Here is a 19,678-nt window from a genome sequence, read left to right as displayed (position 1 = left end):
AGAGCAGGTTCCCTTTGTATTTTAAAGAGGGTTTCAGAGTGTTGTCAGCATAACACAGTTATGCTATGATTATATAACCTGCCTGATGAGCTACCATATTTAAATACAACATAAAACTCCTGTCCACATTTATGACGGAGCTACAGACTTGAAGGAAATGCACATTATGACTATATTACGATCACATAGACATAACATCTAACTCCAGTGATATCTCTGTTAGGAAAACATGCAGGCTGTAGGGCTGAGTTTATCAGATATTATGGGATAGCCTCTCAAGCATGGTCAAGCACAGGAGGTATGTGTCTGACCTTGGTCTTCACTAAGGTTGGAAATGGTTACTGATTCAGGATGCCATATACCATGAATTGTGTGCTACCCTGCGTAAATCATGGTGCCACCAGCAATATGGCATCACTTTGAAAAAACTAGGCAGAAATAGGATGCCTAGCTTTGTGGCCAAGGCTAGTTTCTTGGTTCCCTGAAGCAAAGAGGCGATTTGAAGAGGTGCAAAAAGGATGGAGATAGTAAGAAAGCACAGAGACACAATTACAGACTAAATTTAGGATCATCTACACATCGAATCTAGATGGCACAAGCTGAAGTGCTTCCAGAGCCTAAATTACCTTGGTTAGTTTGGAGACGAATCCTCAAACTCCCCAGGTGAACGTGCTGGTTTATGCTTGACTCTGGGCACCTAACATCTGAGAGGGCACTTCATACACTCCAGTCAAATGTTAAAGCCCAGAAAATAAATGAAAACCTCAATGTGGAGTGGGAGGAGGTGAAGGGGGAAAGGCAAAGGCTCATTCCCTGATGTCTTGCCCTCTCTGCCCAGATCGGCAAAGCCATAACCAACCCCATCCATCTCCCTCTTCTGCCTGGGTGCAGTGAGTCAGCCTCATTTGCAGACACACGGACAGATGTGGGAAGATGCCTTAGAGTCGAAAGCTGCTCCTATGGTGCAGGGTGCAGCAGATTCGTCATCATTTCCAACCTGTTCCCAACCAGCCGATCAAAAGGCAAGTTTTCTTCTTTTAAGATTTTCATCTGTCAGCTTCTCTGCCCTGAATCAAACAGGGCTATGGTACAGCCTCTCCTGACCACAGCCTGCATCTGAAAAGGCAAGTGCCTTCAAGTCCTGGGGTGTGTTTTCTATTTATAAACGAGTATGCTGAGCTTCAGTGGGTATATAGCCCAATGCTTCTCCTTGGTTTCCAAGAGCAATATAAGGTCTGTGTTATGGCGGAATTTCGTTAGCCTTTTAGAGTTCAGCTTTAGCTTAGTTCTGCCCTTCTTTTTCTCTACAGACGTTCACACAAAATCCAAAGTGAATGCCTCAGAAGGGGTCTTGATGGGTTTCATTGGATCAAAGGGCTCTCTCATAATAAAGAAACCGCACAGAGATTTACTGAGTGCATTAAAAAAGAATGGCTTCCAGCCAGCCCTGGTAGAATTACATAGCAATAAAAAATGCTTTGGCCAACCATGCTTTTAGAAAAGTGAGTGGTGATTTAAAGATTGTGTGTTAATTTTTAATTTTTCAGAGTTCTCCTTTTCTGACAATAATAATAAATAATAATAATAATAAACCCTGGAAGATGTATTATAAAATTTCTCTCTTCTTCAGCTCCGGAGTCAACCCAAAACAAGTTGTATTTTAACCCAGATTTTCCTTGCTTGAAAGCAAGCAACCTCTCTTGGAGTCTCTCTGAAACTCAGTGTTTGTAGGGTCTTCTCTTTCATGGGCCATTACTAGCACACATCCATGGTGACAGCCAGTGCCTTCTGAGAAGTCTCCCTGCCTCCCCTTCCATTCCCCAATCTATCCTGAACCCTCAATCAATTAGTAAATAAATATTTATGGAGCCTCTAGCAGGTAACTGACATGAAATCATGTCATAATTTTATCACATTACACTCTCACTTATGAACTTAGAGTACCCTCCCCACTGCCAAATTAATCAAATTAAACCTCCTGCCAGATTTCAAGACCATCTATCATCTGTTGGTGTTCTATTCCCACTACCATTTTTAACTGGCCTCGTCAGGTGTCCTCATGGCCAAGTTCCTTCCTGACTAATTATAATCTCTCATCTTTCCATTGTTTTTTTTAGCTGTCTGAAGGGCTTCCAGGCTGATTCCTGGTTCTATTTTATCTACTTTCTCAGGACTGAGCTAAGCTGTGACCTCCCCAACCCAGTCATCGTCAACTACAGGGGTCTCCCCCTTTTTTTTTCTGGATTCTAATAGCTAAATCCCCAAATTCCAGTTCAACATCTCTGGGTTTTCCTTCTAATGAGATTATGTGCCAGGCAAAAATAATTTAAAAAAAATCAAAATCTGCTTTAAACTTTGCATAGAATAACTGTGAGAGCCATAACACGGTTACTGTAACTGTTACCATTCCTTCTTGTTCAGTAAAACAGAACTCGGGAATTTTCATCTACTTTCCCTTGAGCAGCCAGTTAACTAGGGTTGAGGCTGGAACTTCCTCATGCAAATTCAGGTTTTCTTCATTGGAGGACCCCATTACCCAGGTGGGCCTCACAGGGAGACCTGAGAAGGAAAGGGGTGATGTATCAGGTTTCCAGGTAAACAATGGTCTTTGGTGGATGAAGTCATTGACTCAAGAAAAGAATTCTCTATTAGTGGGGGTGGGGGGGTGGGGAGGAAGAAAGGTGCTCTCAACTTGATAACCCACCCTTTTTACTATACGTATTCCTAAACCCTTCTGAAATCCCAAATGGCGCTCATTTTGGGGATCCCATAGCCATTTTGGTCATTTGGCTTATGTAGTAGTTTCTCCAGGAACGATGTCTGTCCTGAAGCCTGGGGTAAAAAAAAAAAAAAAAAAAAAAAAAAAAAAAAAGGTGCATTTTCAGATACTGAACTGGGAACGCGCAGGTGCAAGGTTGTTTTGCTTGAAACTCGAAGCAAAAACTTCCTATGACACTTAAAACATCCCTACGAAAAGTGCCGGTGAGCCAGTGTGGGCAAACCCACGCCAGTCCCGAGCAGTATCTCCCACCCCCCCCACCATTCTGCTGTCTGGCTCACAAATTTCAGCAGGCACCCAGGTGGAACCAGCTCAGATTGCCGCTCATTAGCGCAGCCCGAATAGGAGTTTAAGGGAAAGTGTGTGGTAAACAATGGTAATCCCGATTTAAGCAGGAGAAAGCGACCTTTTTCTCCTCCCTAAAACAAATCGCTGTTCTTGGGCAGCGCGTCACCCGTTTTACTATTACTGGTTAATACGACCGCAGGCAGAGGATGCAGCTGAGGCCCCGCTGAACAGGCTCCACAGTCAGGCTGAACATAATCCCTCATGTAATGAAAAACCTATTTCTATTTCTGAGCCCTCACTACTCTTCATACTGAAGAGCCTTGTGCCTGTCACACATTTATTGAAGCTTATTACTCATCTAGGCAGCGGGGCCCAGTTAGTATTTGGAATTATATTTTAAATCACAATTTTTCTATTATTTATTTTAGGATTCCAAGGCTGCGGTGAAAGCATGTCAGTGTTATTCTTGATGCACGTTCAAAGGCATTAAAGCCTCAAGTCAAAATTCTTTGCTACCTGGAGAATCTTTATGCACAAGTGGAAACCCTTCCATCAAGACACCATGGCGACCCTCCCACAGACTCTTCTGTGATTGTACAGTGGAGCCTGGGAGTGTCTGGATCGACTTAATCCTTGCTGGCCATGGGCTTTAACCCTCACCTCAGCATGCACTCCCCCCGCCCCCCGCCCCACGCCCACCGGCTTCTGAAGATACATAGATAGAATCTTTTAGGATGTCAAGGCCTCATCTTCCAGCAGAAAAATAAGAGCTGGTTTAATCTCAGTCAAAGGATTTTCTGAACTGACCATAAAGTAAGCTTCCCTTTATCCGCAAGGCTACTGGTGAACATGTGGGTCTTTCTTGTTCTATAGACCAATGAAAATTACTGCTTCCCTAAGTTTTTGCTTGGTTCTTTCCGTTTGCCCATTTCTACAGAAAAAAATATGTACATATATGTGTATGTGTGTATATATTTGCACATACATTTGTATATGTACATACATATGTGTATCTGTGTATGTATATACATAACCATACAAACATATATTACACACATACACACACACACAAACACATTTTGACTACACAAAGGCATGTTCTCTCATATCACCTTCCTCTTCCTCTGAATCCTGCTTTTCTCGACATACTTTCTTTCCATTTGCATATAAAATATTCCCTGCCATTAAGGTCTGTACCCCATTGGCCAGTCATCAGACTGAAATATTGGTCCAGATTTGACAGCATTCCTGACAGAAGACAAGAACCCTTTCCATGTTTCTTCAGTTCACGCCTAGCTTCTCTTCCTCAGAGTCTATCTCTACATTTTCACCAACAGACTCCCACACAAGTTCTTCCAACAAAATGCTTGCTGTATCGTACTCTTCTTGGTGAGTAAGTTTTTAAATGTGTGATGCTACAGGCTTAGAGCCAATTCCATCCACTCTGGTACTTCCTCAGTTTGTGGGGCTTTTTTTCTTTAATTTGGATATCCTGTTTTCTCTTGTGGGAGTCACAGGCAAAGCAATTGGGGGAGGGAGTGTAAAAGTAGGGTATTTGTCACTGTACGCCTTAGATTTGCTTGGCTTCTATGTCACCCTAGGTTTTTGTTGTTGTTTGTTTGTTTGTTTGTTTTCCCATGCCGTGACAAAGCTCTCCCTCTGCTCGGCACACCACTGTTTAATAAATCCCATAGTCATAAAAACGCAACAGACAATTTTTCTTCCTTCAAGGCAAATCTAATCTCGGCTCTTTCTTTGGTCCCACTCTCCCATTTCCCTCTGACATTAAAACAAGCCATCAGTATTTCCTCACAATACAGCTATCATCTCTGTGTGGTCAGCTGACCTTTCCGAGAGGCTTAATTCCTGTCAGTTTTGAAGAGCAGAATAAAACACCATGCAGTCAGCAGCCACATTCTCACAAAAGAAATGAAGACATTTCTTCTAAGACAGGGTCAGGACCATAGGCCCTTAGGCAGTACCTTCACCCTGTGACTCTAAGAGGCAAGAGCGTTGGGGTAGGAGCCGGAGGTTGAGAGAAGGCCACAGCTCAACAGGCCAGTACATTTTTTAAAAAGCCCCAAATGAAATTAACTGCATGGTCTTTTTTATTCTGCATATTACTTTTAAAAATTAAATGTGACCGAAAGGATGAATGAGAACTTTGCTCAAAGATGGTTAATGGGGCGATGTTTGGGACAGGGGAAGGGGCAGAGGAGACAGTATCATTTCTATCAGATGCCAACACACACCAAGAAGGATGGAACAGGTGCAAGCAGGACAGGAAGATGCTCTACTGAAGCCACATCAAATTTGCCAGCTGAGGGTTTCACGAAATGTGCACATGAAGGGGATACGGGGGTGGTGGTGGGAGAAGTGGATAATGGGAACGCCGATATTTTGGAGGGAGAAGTTGTAGTGTTTCCCAGCATACTGAGGTAGCTGTAATTTATAAACAATTTATAGGACGCTTTATAAAGAACCAGAAAAGAGGTGTTTGAGGGCCCCCAACATTCCTATAAAGGAATGATAAATGTTTGAGGATGGAGATGCTAACTATGCCGACTTGATAATTTCTCACTGAATACACTGAATTATCACTGCATCCTATAAACTCATATAATCCTTTATGTGTCCACTAAACCCACACAAATTAAACAATGTCTCTGACAAGAACATTGGGGGCAGGGCTTGTCAGAGCTGTGAAGGGGGTGTGTATTGGTGTGAACCTGTGTACCTGGGCCAGATAGGGACACTGATCTCCCCTCTTTTTTCCATTAATGTCCCCAGCCTCTTGCTATATCGTGACCAAGGAGTGAGGTGCTGTCAGTGTAGTCCAGTTATGATAAAAAGACTTGGTTAAGCAATGACAGTTCCTTTATCCACTGCATTGTGTTGGGCGGTTATGTTGTAAGGTGATTTCAAATGCATTGAGTAGACATTCTTTTAATGCCACTGAGATAAGGAAAGTAATGCAGAGAAAGGGCCTGGCCTAAAATGGTTCTCCTCCAGCTCTTGTTGACATTAGAATAGGATTGAAGACACTTGGGAATGCATTCACATGATTACAAAGTAAACACGCCTACTGTCTGGCTTCAAAGGGACATTCTAAGACACCGGATCTGAAGGTGAATGTGATTTGGGAACCCCAACTATAAGTGTTCCCCTAGGAACTAACAGCCATGTTAGTTCTTTCTTTCCTTCACATCATTCTCAGTAGCAGGGGCTGTGGCTGAATTACATAGATATCAATTAGACACAACGGAAGATAAACCACCCTCAGCACAAAACGATTTTGCAGGATGAGTTATTCTTCAGAGTCCCCTTCATAATATATTTGAGATATAGATTGATGCTCAACATTAGAGACATTACCCTCATCTATTAGGCAAGAGCCTGCTGTGTCTATAAACTCAATTTCCTCTATCATGGTAGCTTTCTGGGTTATTTGGATAAATGTTGAGCTGTCCACTGTTGTTTATCTTAGTAGTTCATGAGGGAGCCAAAAACTTAATGATGCCAGATGAGGGGTTGTAACATCACCTCTGTTCTCAATGGTTGCTTTTCTTCTCAGTTTGTTGGTTGGATGACTGCTTTAAGGAATTCTGAGGACTATTATATGTAATTTGGTATGCTGGGGGCCAGTCCTATACTCTCTGGTTTCTCCATATTTTATCCCCCTTGATATGGAATTTCATCGTCTTCATTGTTGACTTAATGCTTCTAATTAATTCTATTCAGAGTCTACACATTTTTCTTTAGTTCTTAAACTCTTTGATATGAATCCTTTTTTTTTTCTTTTTTTTTTTTTTTTTTTTTTTTTTTTGGATCTGGACTTTGCACTTCTGACATCCCAAGAAGTATCAGCTGAAAGAAGTATAAGCTGATCAGAGGGCAGGTTTTTGTTTGTTTGTTTAGAAGCTTTAAAATTTTTAAATTTAGAAGGGAGGTGACAGCATTGTCATTTGATAACAGGCTTGATGGCAAGAGACACAGATGTTCTCACTTTCTCTCAGTGCAATGATAGGGCATTCCACCTTTCAGGGCAAGAAAACATTTGATGATGGACCATTGACTCATACCAATAAGTTAATAAAAAGCTTTTTAGTATAGCAGCTGTCCCTTGATGGTCCTGAGAAATAGGAGAATCGTGCCTTTTATCACTGTTATGTGCCTGATTAATATTAGACTTCCAGTCACTTATGCAAAACATAACTTACCCCAGGCTTTTTAAACCTTCCTATTAACTGTACACTTTTATGGGGTTGCCTATTAGACTCTAGATGGATGGGGAAAAGTCAAGTAAAAATGTCCTTGATTCTGGGATTGGTCAGCAGATTCCTGAACACTGTGTAACCAATCAGTCACTTGGCAAAATAAAATTTCATACTCAATGGAAAGGCCATAAACTCACATACACAAGACTATAGATATACTCTTAATAAATTTTAAATTAACATAAATTAGTAATACATAATATTAGCATACAACATTGTAAGATTTCTTCCCCCCACCCCCCGTTGGAAAGAGAGTAACCCCACAATTCTCTTGAGATTCAGGAAGTCTGTAAGTCTTGTTATTAAAAGAAAATTTAAATACACATACTCTAAATTTAGCTAATTCCCCCCAGAAGTCTATGGTGATAAAATTTAGGACATAAAGTAGCTTTAAAAACCAGTTTTTAAAAAAAATGCATCCAATTCCCAGGCACTCCAAACTTCCTGGAAAGATTTCATTGCATTTATGACGGCCTGAGGAACAGAAGGCGATGGACATGCTTGCCACTCCCTTCTCTCTGGGGAGCAGAAGCCCGTCTAATCTAAACTTCATTAAGGTGACTTTAAAGCGCTTATGGTGTAATATAAGTCAGCAAACGGAGAGAATTGCATCATGGCCGCTCAGGCAAAAGTAAGGTAATATGTCCTTCTTTTCCAAAGATCACAGTCCCCAGGGGAGAGGCAAACGTGTTTGCACAAATCTTCCCACAAATGACCTAACTTGACTGAAAACCCAGCCCAAGGGAAGGGCCTTCCCTCGCAGCTGTGAAGAAAACCATGATGAAAAGACTCACAAAGACCAGGCAAGTCGCTCCTCCCTTCTTACCCAAACCTTTGTTTTTGAGCAGTGAAAAGCTTTTGAAATATGCTGCTTGTTCCATTTCTTATAAAATTCTCTCTGGTTATAAGAGAGAAGGACAGTATTTTCTTTTTCCTATTCTCCTCCCCCAAAAGTTTTAATACCAATTCATAACCATGTGGTTAGATCTTTCTGGTATATTTTAATATTTACTTGAGGCCAAAAAGTTGATGATATAAAAAATAAAATTAGCAGCCCATGTAATGCACTCTCCTCTTTTTTTATGGCAGTATTAAATGTATTAATATAGTCGATCGGCTGTTTGTTCCTTATATGGAGGCCCTTACTATGTGATCTCAATCTATGTAATGATTTGTTTGATAGGAGGGTCGGGCACAATTTCTTTATATTTGTTCATCTCAATCAAAATATGAATGTTAGGTAATAGAATTTCCCCTGGCAGACATCAGAAGCCTGGTTTAAAGTGACCTTAAGAAAAATACATATGTTTGGGGAGTTTGCTTTGGGTCAGATCTCTGTCATATGAGGGCGACTATATAGCTGAGCAGAGCATTTCAGTGCACAAAAGATTGTATATGACTTGTGTGCACAGACCTATTCTCCTCTCTATCTGGTGCCTCATCGTGACTGCTTCCATTTCTCTGTGCACCCTCATTTACAGAGAAACAGCAAACAGACTTTCAGATTTATGCCATTTTTTGCGTCTTCACCTTGAACTCCTGCTGAATTCTACTCTGCTTTTGTAATGTGAATGCCAAATGGTGGCTGGCTGCCAGACAGAAACACTCCTTAGCTTCATGGAGGCAGTGCTCTCCCTTCCAGGGAAGCACAGATCCCCGGATGGGGATGAAAGCTTTGAAATACAGCTTTTAAACAGCCTCCCCAATGTTCCCTTGCCTAAATGCTAACACGAAATGCAATTGGGACTGCCACAATGACTGTCACAATGTCAGGAAGCCAGAAACCTTTCACTTGACAAGACAAGCGAAACCAGGGATTAGGGATTTGGGGTACTTGGAAAGGAGTTGCCACAAATGATCCAACTCAGATCTAATCCTGAACAGAACTCATTAATTCAACAAATATTTGATTGCTTTTTACAAGCAAGGCCGGGCTCGTCGTCACTTTGGGATATACTGGCTCCCAAGCCTAGTTTATTCTTACTAGACTTGGCCTACAGTGTAAGAACTAAAACAGTAGTCACAATAACAGCATAGTTGAGCCTCTGGTGTGTGTCAGGGCCTCACATGGCAATCATTCTAAGATTCAGATCTTATCTCATGTTTTTGAATGTCTGGAATCAGTATAATTCTGGATGATGTTATAAGTTATTGTGACCTGTCTACTCGTTGTTACCAGGTGGTCTGTGATTCTGTTTTCCCAAACATACAAAGTAAAGGCGGTAAATGCAAAGGAACTGAATCAGTTTAATGGAACTTCTAGGATGCAACTGGCCATGTATGTACTAGATTGACAGCATGACTCACTATGTGCTAATCATTTCAGTGAACGCTTGAAACATCTTTTAAAAGAACGATTCATTTTATCTCTTTAAGTGTGTGTGTGTACATGCACACACATGCATGCACTTGTGCATAGGTATGTGCATGTGTGTACAGCTGCCCAGAAAGTTCAGATCCTCTGGGTCTGGAGTTGCACAAAAGTCCCTACTCCCTGGCATGGGTACTGAGAACCAAACTTGGGTCCTATACAAAAATATTACCTGCTCTTAACTGCAGAAACATCTCTCCATCTCAGCTTGCAGCATCTTCATAAATAGAAGCTTTATCTCTGGTTGGTTGGAGGAGAAACTAAGGGCCAGTAATAGTAAACTGCAAAGGCATAGACAGTCACATGGCTGTATGCAGAGTGCAAGGGTACCCATTCCAAATCTGATGCATCTTCTGTTACGTCGTCTGCTGTGTGATAACCATAGTAGGACAATGACTTCTACAATGATGCTACAGACAGAATACAGAAGAAAAGAACACTTATGGAGAATGCGTTAAGAGCTGTGCCCAGTGCGTGTGGAAATGAAGAAATGAACAAGACTTAAGAAATGAGGAATCCAAAAGCTCCCTGTAGACCACTGAGAGTCTGTGGGCCTGGCTACTACACAAGGGGGCCAGTCAAAAGTCCTGGCTCAGGGCATGGCTCTGAGGTAGAGCATTTGCCTACCACACTGTTAATCTCTAGCATCATGGAAAACATTTTTAAAAAGTCTTTTGTGTGTTGTAGCCGAGATGGCTGCTGGAGTGATAACTGCCTCTGAAACAGTGAGAAGAGCAAAGCTTTGAGCAGCAACTTGGGGATGACAGGAAATGAAGCACGGTCAGCCAATCAACATGTCCTCATAGAGAGTGAACCCTGGTGACACCAAGTATTGGTCCTCTGCAATCCTTGTAGGACAGACTTTCAGTTGTATCTATCCCTCCCTGGTTTTGCTTGAGCGTACTGTACAAAGTCAGACCTGGCTTTTCTTTTCTGCTCTCATTCTTACCCAACAAGGCAGGAATGTCTAGCGTTGGCTACTCTCTGGACTTTGGACAGGAATCTTGGGAGGAAAGCAAGGCAGGTTGGCATACCTACTGACCATCCAGAAGCGTCTGGGCTCAGTCCTTTGAAACTGCACACACATGTTCTTAAAGAAGCCGCTCCATTTTCAGAAGCAAAACTATCTGATGTCCAATGTCAAACATGAGGTGCAAATGTTACATGTGGCTGTGGGTGATAGAGGCCTAGCTAATGAATGACTTAATTTTCTTCCTGTAAATTGACAGGCCCTCTGAAATCAGAAGTACAACTATGAAATGACAGTCCCACTGCCAAAGACTCGACGGTGTGTAAGCGCTGACAGGACTTTATTATCCGGTTAAGAGCACATTAGCATATCTATTAGATGAACCCTCGGCTATACAATCGGAGCAGATAATGCCTAACTGGGTCCCCTGACTTATTTGTGCGCTGCTCTTCTTTCCTTTGGACCATCTGGGGACAGGGAGTTAGATGGAAATGCTGTTTGCTAGACTGCACAGATTTAATACTTGGCATTCTGCCATTTGGATAACAGGAGGCAACCTTGTGACTTGCAAGTCACGCAGGTGAGGCTTACCATCTCACTGGATAGTCCACGAGCAATGGGTCTGAGCGAGAGGACCAGCGACTGTCCTAAACCGCACTTATCCTCGCAAAGGATGCCAGGTGAGCATCGGATTCTCATCATTTGCTGTCATTTTCTTTATGTTGTTCCAAAACCTGTTCTACTTTTTTGAGAGGAGAATACACAAAATAGCAGCCGAGAAAGCAGGATTCATCAGTATGAGTCTCAACATATCAATTTTCAAGTGTAGCAACTTTAAACACACGGTAGGCTTTTAGTTTCCATAGAAAATAATCTCTCATTGTTTTCAAAAGAAACTGAAAGCACCCCAAATTACCACACTTTTAACATCCTGACATGTTGATGGCCCGCATGCTTCACAGATCAAAGTTAGAATGGCAGAAGACAGAGTGCTGGGGAGCTTAACACACAGTATTTCATATTTAGCAGGAATTACAGCAGTGAACAAGACAAGGTGACTTTCTAATATCATTCATATATATATATATATATATATATATAATTTTGGCAGTGATCTGAAGAGCTAAAGACTAATTTAAGATGACATATAAGCTCCTATCTTTTGCTCTACTGACTTCCCTTCTTGGTCACGTGGAGTAGCTGCTGAAAGCCTGAGAAGGGTTAAGTATGCTTTCTGACTCAACGATGACAGATTGAATTATATGTCATTGTGTGGACTCTTAATTCAGAATTTCTAGGATCATGTGGATTTGACAATAGAGTCATGTGTCAGAAGTATCTTTCTCCCTTGACATGGGGAGCTCTGTAAAAACTTGTGTGCAGTTTAAGGAAACAAGACCCGATCCAATGCTGACCTGAGTCAAAAATGAGATCTCAGTCAATGGCCCAATAGCATTATTATCCTGTTGGAAGACCTCAATGAAGAGGAATTAGGTATTAAATAATGTCTTAGAACAGCTAATGAATTTGCAGAAGAGTGAGGTATCTGAGTTAGTGTTTCCACTGTAGTGAAGTGACAGCATGACTGCAGCACCTATAATCTTATAAAGGACAACATTGCAATGGAGCTGGCTTACAGTTTCAGTGGTTTCATACACTATCATCATGGTGGGAAGCATGGTGGTACACAGACAGACACGGTGCTGGAGACGGAGCTGAGAGTTCTACATCCAGGTAAACAAATAGCAGAAAGAGAATGTCACACTGGGCATGGTATGAGCATCTGAGATCTCAAAGGCTACCCACAGTGACACATTTCCTCCAACAAGTCCACAGCTACTAAATGCCATTCCCTATGGGCTATGGGGACCATTTTTATTCTAACCACCACATGCAAGGGGGAAGGTAACAAAAGTGGAGAGTCAGAGATTATGCAGCAAAATGGGAGGTACGTGACATGGTATTCCATAAATGGGCTGAAGTACCATTTTAAAAGTCTAGTTAGAAGCCATATTTTTAGGATGGAACCTTCTATAGAAGGTTTTTTTTTTTTTTTTTTTTTTTTTTTTTTTTTTTTCTTTCTTTCAAATTTCTTGCTTTTCTTATGTTTTGTCTGGGGCCAAGAGTCAGGATATAGTTATTCACTATGGATTAGGATATCAGTATCAGAACACGGCAGTCACAGGTTTCATTTATGGTGGATTCATGGCTGAACTCTTACTAGTCAGAAAGCAATTGAATTTCACCCTGCAAACGTGTTATTAGTAAATGAGTGGTAAAGGCTTTGAATGGGCTGACAGATTCTGGCCCTTGGGTCAAATCTAGTCTAATGCTTCTTTGTGTTTGGCACATGACCTAAAGAGTTGGTTTTAATAATTAAAAAAATCTGAAGAATGGTATTTTCTGACCCATGGAAATACTATGATGCTCAGTGCATAGTGCTGTAGATACACTCTCCAATGACTATCTGAGTCACAATGGCTGAATTCTGCAGAACCCCAATTATTCACCATTGTTTCTCTATGGGAAGGTTTGCTGACCTCCATAACAAAAGACAGGAGGATAGGGAAGAAGGCTAGGTGTTGGGTGGGGTACAGTTTCTGCCCGCTGTGTTAGAAGAGGATTCTAGAAGAATAAAAACCAACCAATATCCCCTGTGAATAAGGATAGAACTAGGTAAGAGGAGTTGATGTCACCAGAGGAATCACTGGGTTTCATTTAGGATTTGAGAAGTTGGCTGACTGCAGTCCTGGGGAGCTGTGGGAAGGACCAGGGTGCCTATGAGAAGACCAAGGGAACAAGGTGTAGAAGACTATAACACCTCACTGTGGCTGCAGTTAGCCTGTTCCATGACTAGTCTCAGAGCTGTGTTTACCAAACGATTTTAAATCCTCCAGTTTCCTCTTCCATTCCGGAGTATGTCGGTGATTGGTGATTGGGCCATGTGACTTAAAAGGAATCAGCATATAACTTTACATAAAGGTTCTTTTTTTTTTTTTTTTTTTTCTTCTTAAATCAGGAATGCACCTAGCTTGAAGGAGGATGAAGGTTCTAACCAGCTCCTGTTGAGTTAGATATACTGGGGAGATGAAAGACAGAACATTTCTCCTGGGTCTATATGACTTGAAGACACAGGGATACAGAGAAACTTCTGACATTGTAGGCGATGGAAACCCTTGAGCTGCCCAAAGAAGAGCATCCTCTCCCATGAAAGCAACTCCCTTTCTTTTCTCAGCCAAGCTCTCTTAGACAAGGACTGGTTTGGGCCAGGGACTGAGTGATATACAAAGTGGTCTCCTGATGGTGCCTGCTGCTTTTCAGAGTAATGTCTTCCAGGGTGGTTTTTTTTTTTCTCCCACTGGGGGAATTTGGCACAGAGACAACTGGATAGAAGAACATTTCATGGAAGTTCTCTTACCCCAGTTGCATGAGCAGGCACCGGGGGACTCTCTCCTGAGTCACTGAAGGGCCATGTCTTCCAATCTGCACAAGGGCTGGCTGGCACTCTGCTTTTTACACCTACCCACATGCCTGGATATATGGAAGGACTCGTCACTGGGCGGGAGCTATTCCAAATTGCTCACTTCTGGAAAGGCTTCTCTCCACGGGTTTGAACATGCAAGAAAGATAATTTGACCTATTTGTCACAGTGCCTGGCAGGCCTGAACCCACTGCCTGCCCATAAATGTCCTGGAGCTGATGCTTCAATTTCAGGACCTGTCATGTTCTCATGGAATAGGGAGTTGTGTGTGAACCAGAATGGACTGAGGTCTTGCATGTGCCAGTCTCTTTAACAGGGGCCTTGGGATTTTAGGTTCCATGTCTGTCCTTCCCTGATGGCTTGTTTTAGGTTGGTACAATCAATGCCTGTGCCCCGCAACACTCTCCTCTGTGTTTGGCATGCAGTGTTTATGCCCCCGCAGCTTTGTAATTAATAATATACTGCTTTTCATCTTCAAAGTGATTTATACACATTAATTAATCCTCGCTGTACTTCAGAGATTCTGTGCGTAAATAACTATCTTGCCCTGATGCTGTACTTAGGAAGCCAAGGCTCAGAAGGCAAACGGTTCTCCACGGAGAAATGGATTGCTGGGTCCGATGTCAGCACTTAGGATCTGGACCCCTCACTGAGCCTGCAGATCTCTGGCCATCTCTGGGGGGAGCTGATAGTACTGTGTAACTTCACCTTTACCGGCATCACTGCTGGGCAAACTGGCCTGTCACATCACTCAGTTGGAGTCATAAACTATTTTTCAGTACTCCAGGGTCGAAGCATAATCTAACTTAAAGCATACAAAATAGGAAAGGATGGATTATAAACCGATAGACCATAGTAAGATGCTCAGGCCCAGCTTCCAGTAGCCTCCGGACTAAGGATAAATATGTTTCCTAATCCATCATTTACAAGTTACACACCCAATTAAAACATTAAACTCTCACTACACAGTTGCCCATTTATGTGATCGCCCTTACAGAAAGCTATTATATTTTAACTATCAAGTTCAATAAATCAGGCGCTAGCCATCTATTTCTCCCCTGCAAGGGGAGGAGGAGACACACTAGGGACACCATTGGCAGAGGCAGGCAGTGCCTCAATTTCTACATCTGGGTTCCCCATGGTGCCCACTGGCCCAGCAGAACATTAAGCCTGAGAAGTGAGCACATGGACCCTTTTTGAAGTTTCTGACACAAAGCCAAATCATGCAAAGACCCTAAAGGCACATTCAATTTGCTTCCACCAAGCCCCTGAAACAGCTACCTGGGGACTCACATAAAATTCCCTCTAATAACACAAAGATCTCAGTTAGGTGATTGGGGTGTGGGGGGGTGCAGTCTAAGTCAACCGACTGCTCTATCCTTTATCAAGAGGTGAGAAGCAGATGTGACTTGAAATTAGGGAATGACAAGTCTCAGGCCTCAGTTCCTACTGGGTCCAGGGGGTTAAGAGTGCAAGATGTTTTGCAAAACCCCATACAAACATGGCCCATTTCCTTTCCCCGGAGTATCAGCATTCTCAGTTTTAGAGGACATTACTGATAAATGCAGCTAATAAGGAATATGTAAATGTTTATTATTATTTTTTTTTATAGCAGGACAAGCATAGTTATGCTGTGGAAGACAATGGAAAGAGTATATTGATTTTTGGCTTATACTAGTCTACCTTGGGCAAGGCCCCAAATTTCTAGAGGCAAACCATTTTACTTCTCTGCCATCAGGTGAGCTTAGGTCAAATGCCCTGGAGAGTTCTGGGCCTGCCTGTTCTCTGGCAGGCATCATGCTAGAGGGATGGGATTAAGTGTAGGAGCCCCAGTGCTGAGTGAGAAGGAGGGCTGATATCGAGAGAAAGAAGGCCAGCCTAGACGGCATCAGTAATGCCTTGTCTTCATTTTCTAAATGCGAGGAGATTTTTTTCCTGCATGTTTGGAACTGTTTTGGAGTCAGCCTCTTTTCACTGGTGTTTTATAGGTTTGCTTTGCAACATGGCACAGCCAAACCAGGGAGATCTGTCATAGCTGCCCTCAAAGCAAGCCAGAATCATCAAGTGTTTCAAATAAACTTTAACAAACACCACCATGGCCTCTGCCTGGGCCAGGAGATCTGCCATTGGCAAGCTTAGCTGACAGAGCAGCAGCAGTGGGGCTCTTTGTCAGGGCCAGGAACTGTGAACAGGCTTTGTGTCCAGCCCAGGATGCTCATATGCACGTGGCACCCTGCCTCTGAGCTCCCAGACGTCTGCTGGTTTCCATAGTTACACGTTGGTACCTCATAGACACAAATGAACATCCATGAAACACGAAGGAAGGGTACCTCAACAACTTCTCCCATTTGCTACCCTTTCCCATAGACTAAGTCTTGTGGGCTGCCACAAGACACGAACTCTATTGAAATTCAAACACTACACAGTGGGATGAGAACGAAGGCTGAGCAGGGGAAAAGAAAGGAAGCCGAACAAGGTCAACTGTACGTGAGTGTTTGAATCTGGATGAAGATCGTGTCGTAGGCTCTGGCCTCTCAATCCCATTTCTATTCCACTGCTCTGAAAACCAATGAGATAGTTTGGTTTTCTCCTTGGTCAAGATGTTCTGTGCACAAGGACACCTATGCTTCTCTTGAGTTTTTAGAGAACTGATGCCGCGTGGATATCAGAGCCCTGGTTTGCATTCAAACTCAGTGATAGAGAAATCTAGATAGTTACTGTGGAAGTGGAGGCTGGAATTTTCAGGGATGATAATTCTCAGCTCTTCTCCAGGAAAAGACACAGCCAAGATGCATAACTTCACCTCCAATAAGTGTCAGCTAGAGTCATGACTGGAATGGATTTCAGGAGGAAAAAAAAATCATCCTATCCATCACTCAGGATTACATTTTTCAAGAGCCAACAGGCAAATTGTACAGACATCAGAGGGCTTCAAAATTCACAAGTCCATGGCCTCTTCCCGACCTTCTCACCACCAGGATGGTAACCAAGGCTGCTTTCACTTACCTATGAAATAGGCCAGCAAAATGGCCAAGAGTAGGGCCGCGGCAATGGCAGACAGGGCAGCGCATTTCCAACTGCAGTATTTGGAGGGTTTCTTCAGCTTGAAGGCTTTCCTGGAGAACGTATTCCGAGGCAGCAGGCGGGGTGGCGGTGTATAAACGGTCCCTGAGGTCAAAGGGTATCCTGGAGAAGAGCTGCTGAACAGGGGTGTGCTTCCGGAGGACGTCTTGAAGAGGAAGTGCCTGGAAGAGAAGATTGAAAGGGTCAGCCAGTCTGTGGTTGGGTAATGGAGAAGCTTAGCTGCTGTTTTCCATAGTTACAGGGTGGTGCCTCATAGACGCAAATGAACGTCCATGAAACACGAAGGAAAGGTATCCCAACGATTTGTCCCATTTGCTACCCTTTCCTACACACTTAGTCATAGGTGTGCCGACTGTCACAAGACATGAACTTTTACCTTTCATAGTTCTAGCAAAATGTGAGTTAACTAACCTTACTTTGGAGGGCTGGAGGAGATGTGTGTGTGTGTGTGTGTGTGTGTGTGTGTGTGTGTGTGTGTAAGGTTACTTTGGCTGGTGATACACCTTACTTCCACAAGTTTGCCTAATTTTATAATCTCACAGACTCACAGATGCATCTAGAGTCTACCTTCCAGAACAATCCGGGCAAAGTGTTCAAAGCAAATATGAAAAGAGAATTACTGTCACTCGCTCTGAGATGATGACAGTGACGCCGATGCTAAGCGTTATCACATATTAGATATATGCCATTGAAAGACACTTGAAATGTGTTGTCACTACCATTTACAAACTAAAGGTTATAATATCTCTAATTTAGATACGAAACATCAGACTTGGGGGAGTCGGGTATGTGGCTAAGGATTAGAACCGGGAGCTCTATGTTTTGATAAAAAAAAATTTCTGCTGTTAAATCTTATCCCAGACTGCCTCTTTTTACCTCAGTGCCTGTACATTTTCATCTCTCCTTCCCCCAGCAGCAATTAATAGTTACATTCCCTGTTCAGACTGCATTGTTAGGTCTTGTGATCATGGTTACTTCTTAAAAAACATCTTTGCCCATCAGTTGAACATGGTATCCTTGATACTCAGACCTATAATGTGATAACTATGTGAAGTATGAAAAAAAACCCATGACTTCTCAGAGGATTGTCACTCCAAAGCTGCTTCCAATATATGCTAAGGATAAGATCTGAGCATGATTGACTATACTTTATTTAAAACAATGACATGTCCAGGAGACTGTATGGATGGCTAATTAGATTCTGGAGTCTGGCTACTTGAGGGCAGGGGCTGTATCTCACTTAGGACTCATTCCTCCTCATGTTTCTGGCCTCCCGTTAATATCTCAACATCCAAGGAAGACTTAATTAAGTGAATGCATGCATGCACACATGTGTGAGTTACCGGAGTCCTATTATTTTGTAGTTGCGTTTGCTGCAATTCTAAAATGTAAAAATGTCAAGACAGGCACTTCCATTTCCCCCACACTTTCAGTAGATGCATTTCTATTTTTTATTATTTATTTATTTATTTTTTATTTTTGATACAGATTTCTCTGTGTAGTCCTGAGTGCCCTGGAACTCACTGTGTAGACCAGAGTTGTAGGTGCTCACTTCTTAACGACTAACTTTTACTAAGGAATTTTTGAGGACCATAAAGAACTCAAATTTCAAGAACACATATTTCAAGAATCTCCAAACTTGCTAATTACTAGCTGACTTCCTCATAAGAGTGGAAATAGCCAGCAAACAGTAAGAAGGGGTAAAAATCCTGACTCTAGATTTAGGACCCCATAAGCTTTAATTTTTTGGACCATTCTCCACCAGTGAGGAGACATTAATGAGTATTTTTAAAATGTACGAATCCCAGCCCTCACACTCCCAGTGACCTGTCCCTTACCATGGCTTCAGCCATCACTGACAGATCTGCATATCTAGCTCAACTTGTCCCTCAGATGTGAGCTTACCTACCCCCCCCCCCCAACAATACACAAAGGAGGACAAAGGGCATCTGCAGTTATAAACTGGCTTTTTACCTCCATGGCTGTGAGTTCCCAGCTTTCATGCCCACACATTTCAGCCCACACTAGAAGCTGCCATCATAACACCACCTTTTTGTTTTGTTTTTAATCTTTTATGTGTGGATTCCTTGCCTGCTTGTCTGTGTACCACTTGCGTGCTTGGTGTCCTCTGAGGACAGAAGAAGGCATCAGATCCTCTGGAACTAGAGTTACAGATGTTTATGAGCTGCCACGTGAGTCCTGAGACTCAAACCTGAATCCTCTGGAAGAGCAGACAGTGCTCTCAACCACCACGATATTTCTCCAGCCCTATAATAGTACTGTTCATGTTGTTGTACTTTTGGAGATGGGACACAAAGCACCTTTGTGTGTGTGTGTGTGTGTGTGTGTGTGTGTATGTATTTGAGAGAGACACAGAGACAGAGGGATAGAGAGACAGAAAGACAGAGAGACAGGGAGACAGAGAGAC

General features: G+C 42.6%; 1 protein-coding gene across 11 annotated transcripts in view; it reads right to left on the bottom strand.

Annotated features, from left to right (window-relative positions):
• Tenm2 (teneurin transmembrane protein 2) overlaps positions 1–19,678 on the bottom strand; it is a 1,226,193-nt gene that overhangs the window by 248,431 nt on the left and 958,084 nt on the right. For all 11 annotated transcript variants that reach the window (XM_034506847.2, XM_076937038.1, XM_034506844.2 and 8 more), the window contains one exon: positions 17,173–17,411. In XM_034506847.2, coding sequence (XP_034362738.1) covers positions 17,173–17,411 — 239 coding nt within the window. The remainder of the gene's footprint in view (positions 1–17,172; positions 17,412–19,678) is intronic.

Source organism: Arvicanthis niloticus, chromosome 6, assembly GCF_011762505.2.
Source record: "Arvicanthis niloticus isolate mArvNil1 chromosome 6, mArvNil1.pat.X, whole genome shotgun sequence".
Lineage (NCBI taxonomy): Eukaryota > Metazoa > Chordata > Mammalia > Rodentia > Muridae > Arvicanthis > Arvicanthis niloticus.
This window is presented reverse-complemented; position numbering and strand designations above follow the sequence as displayed.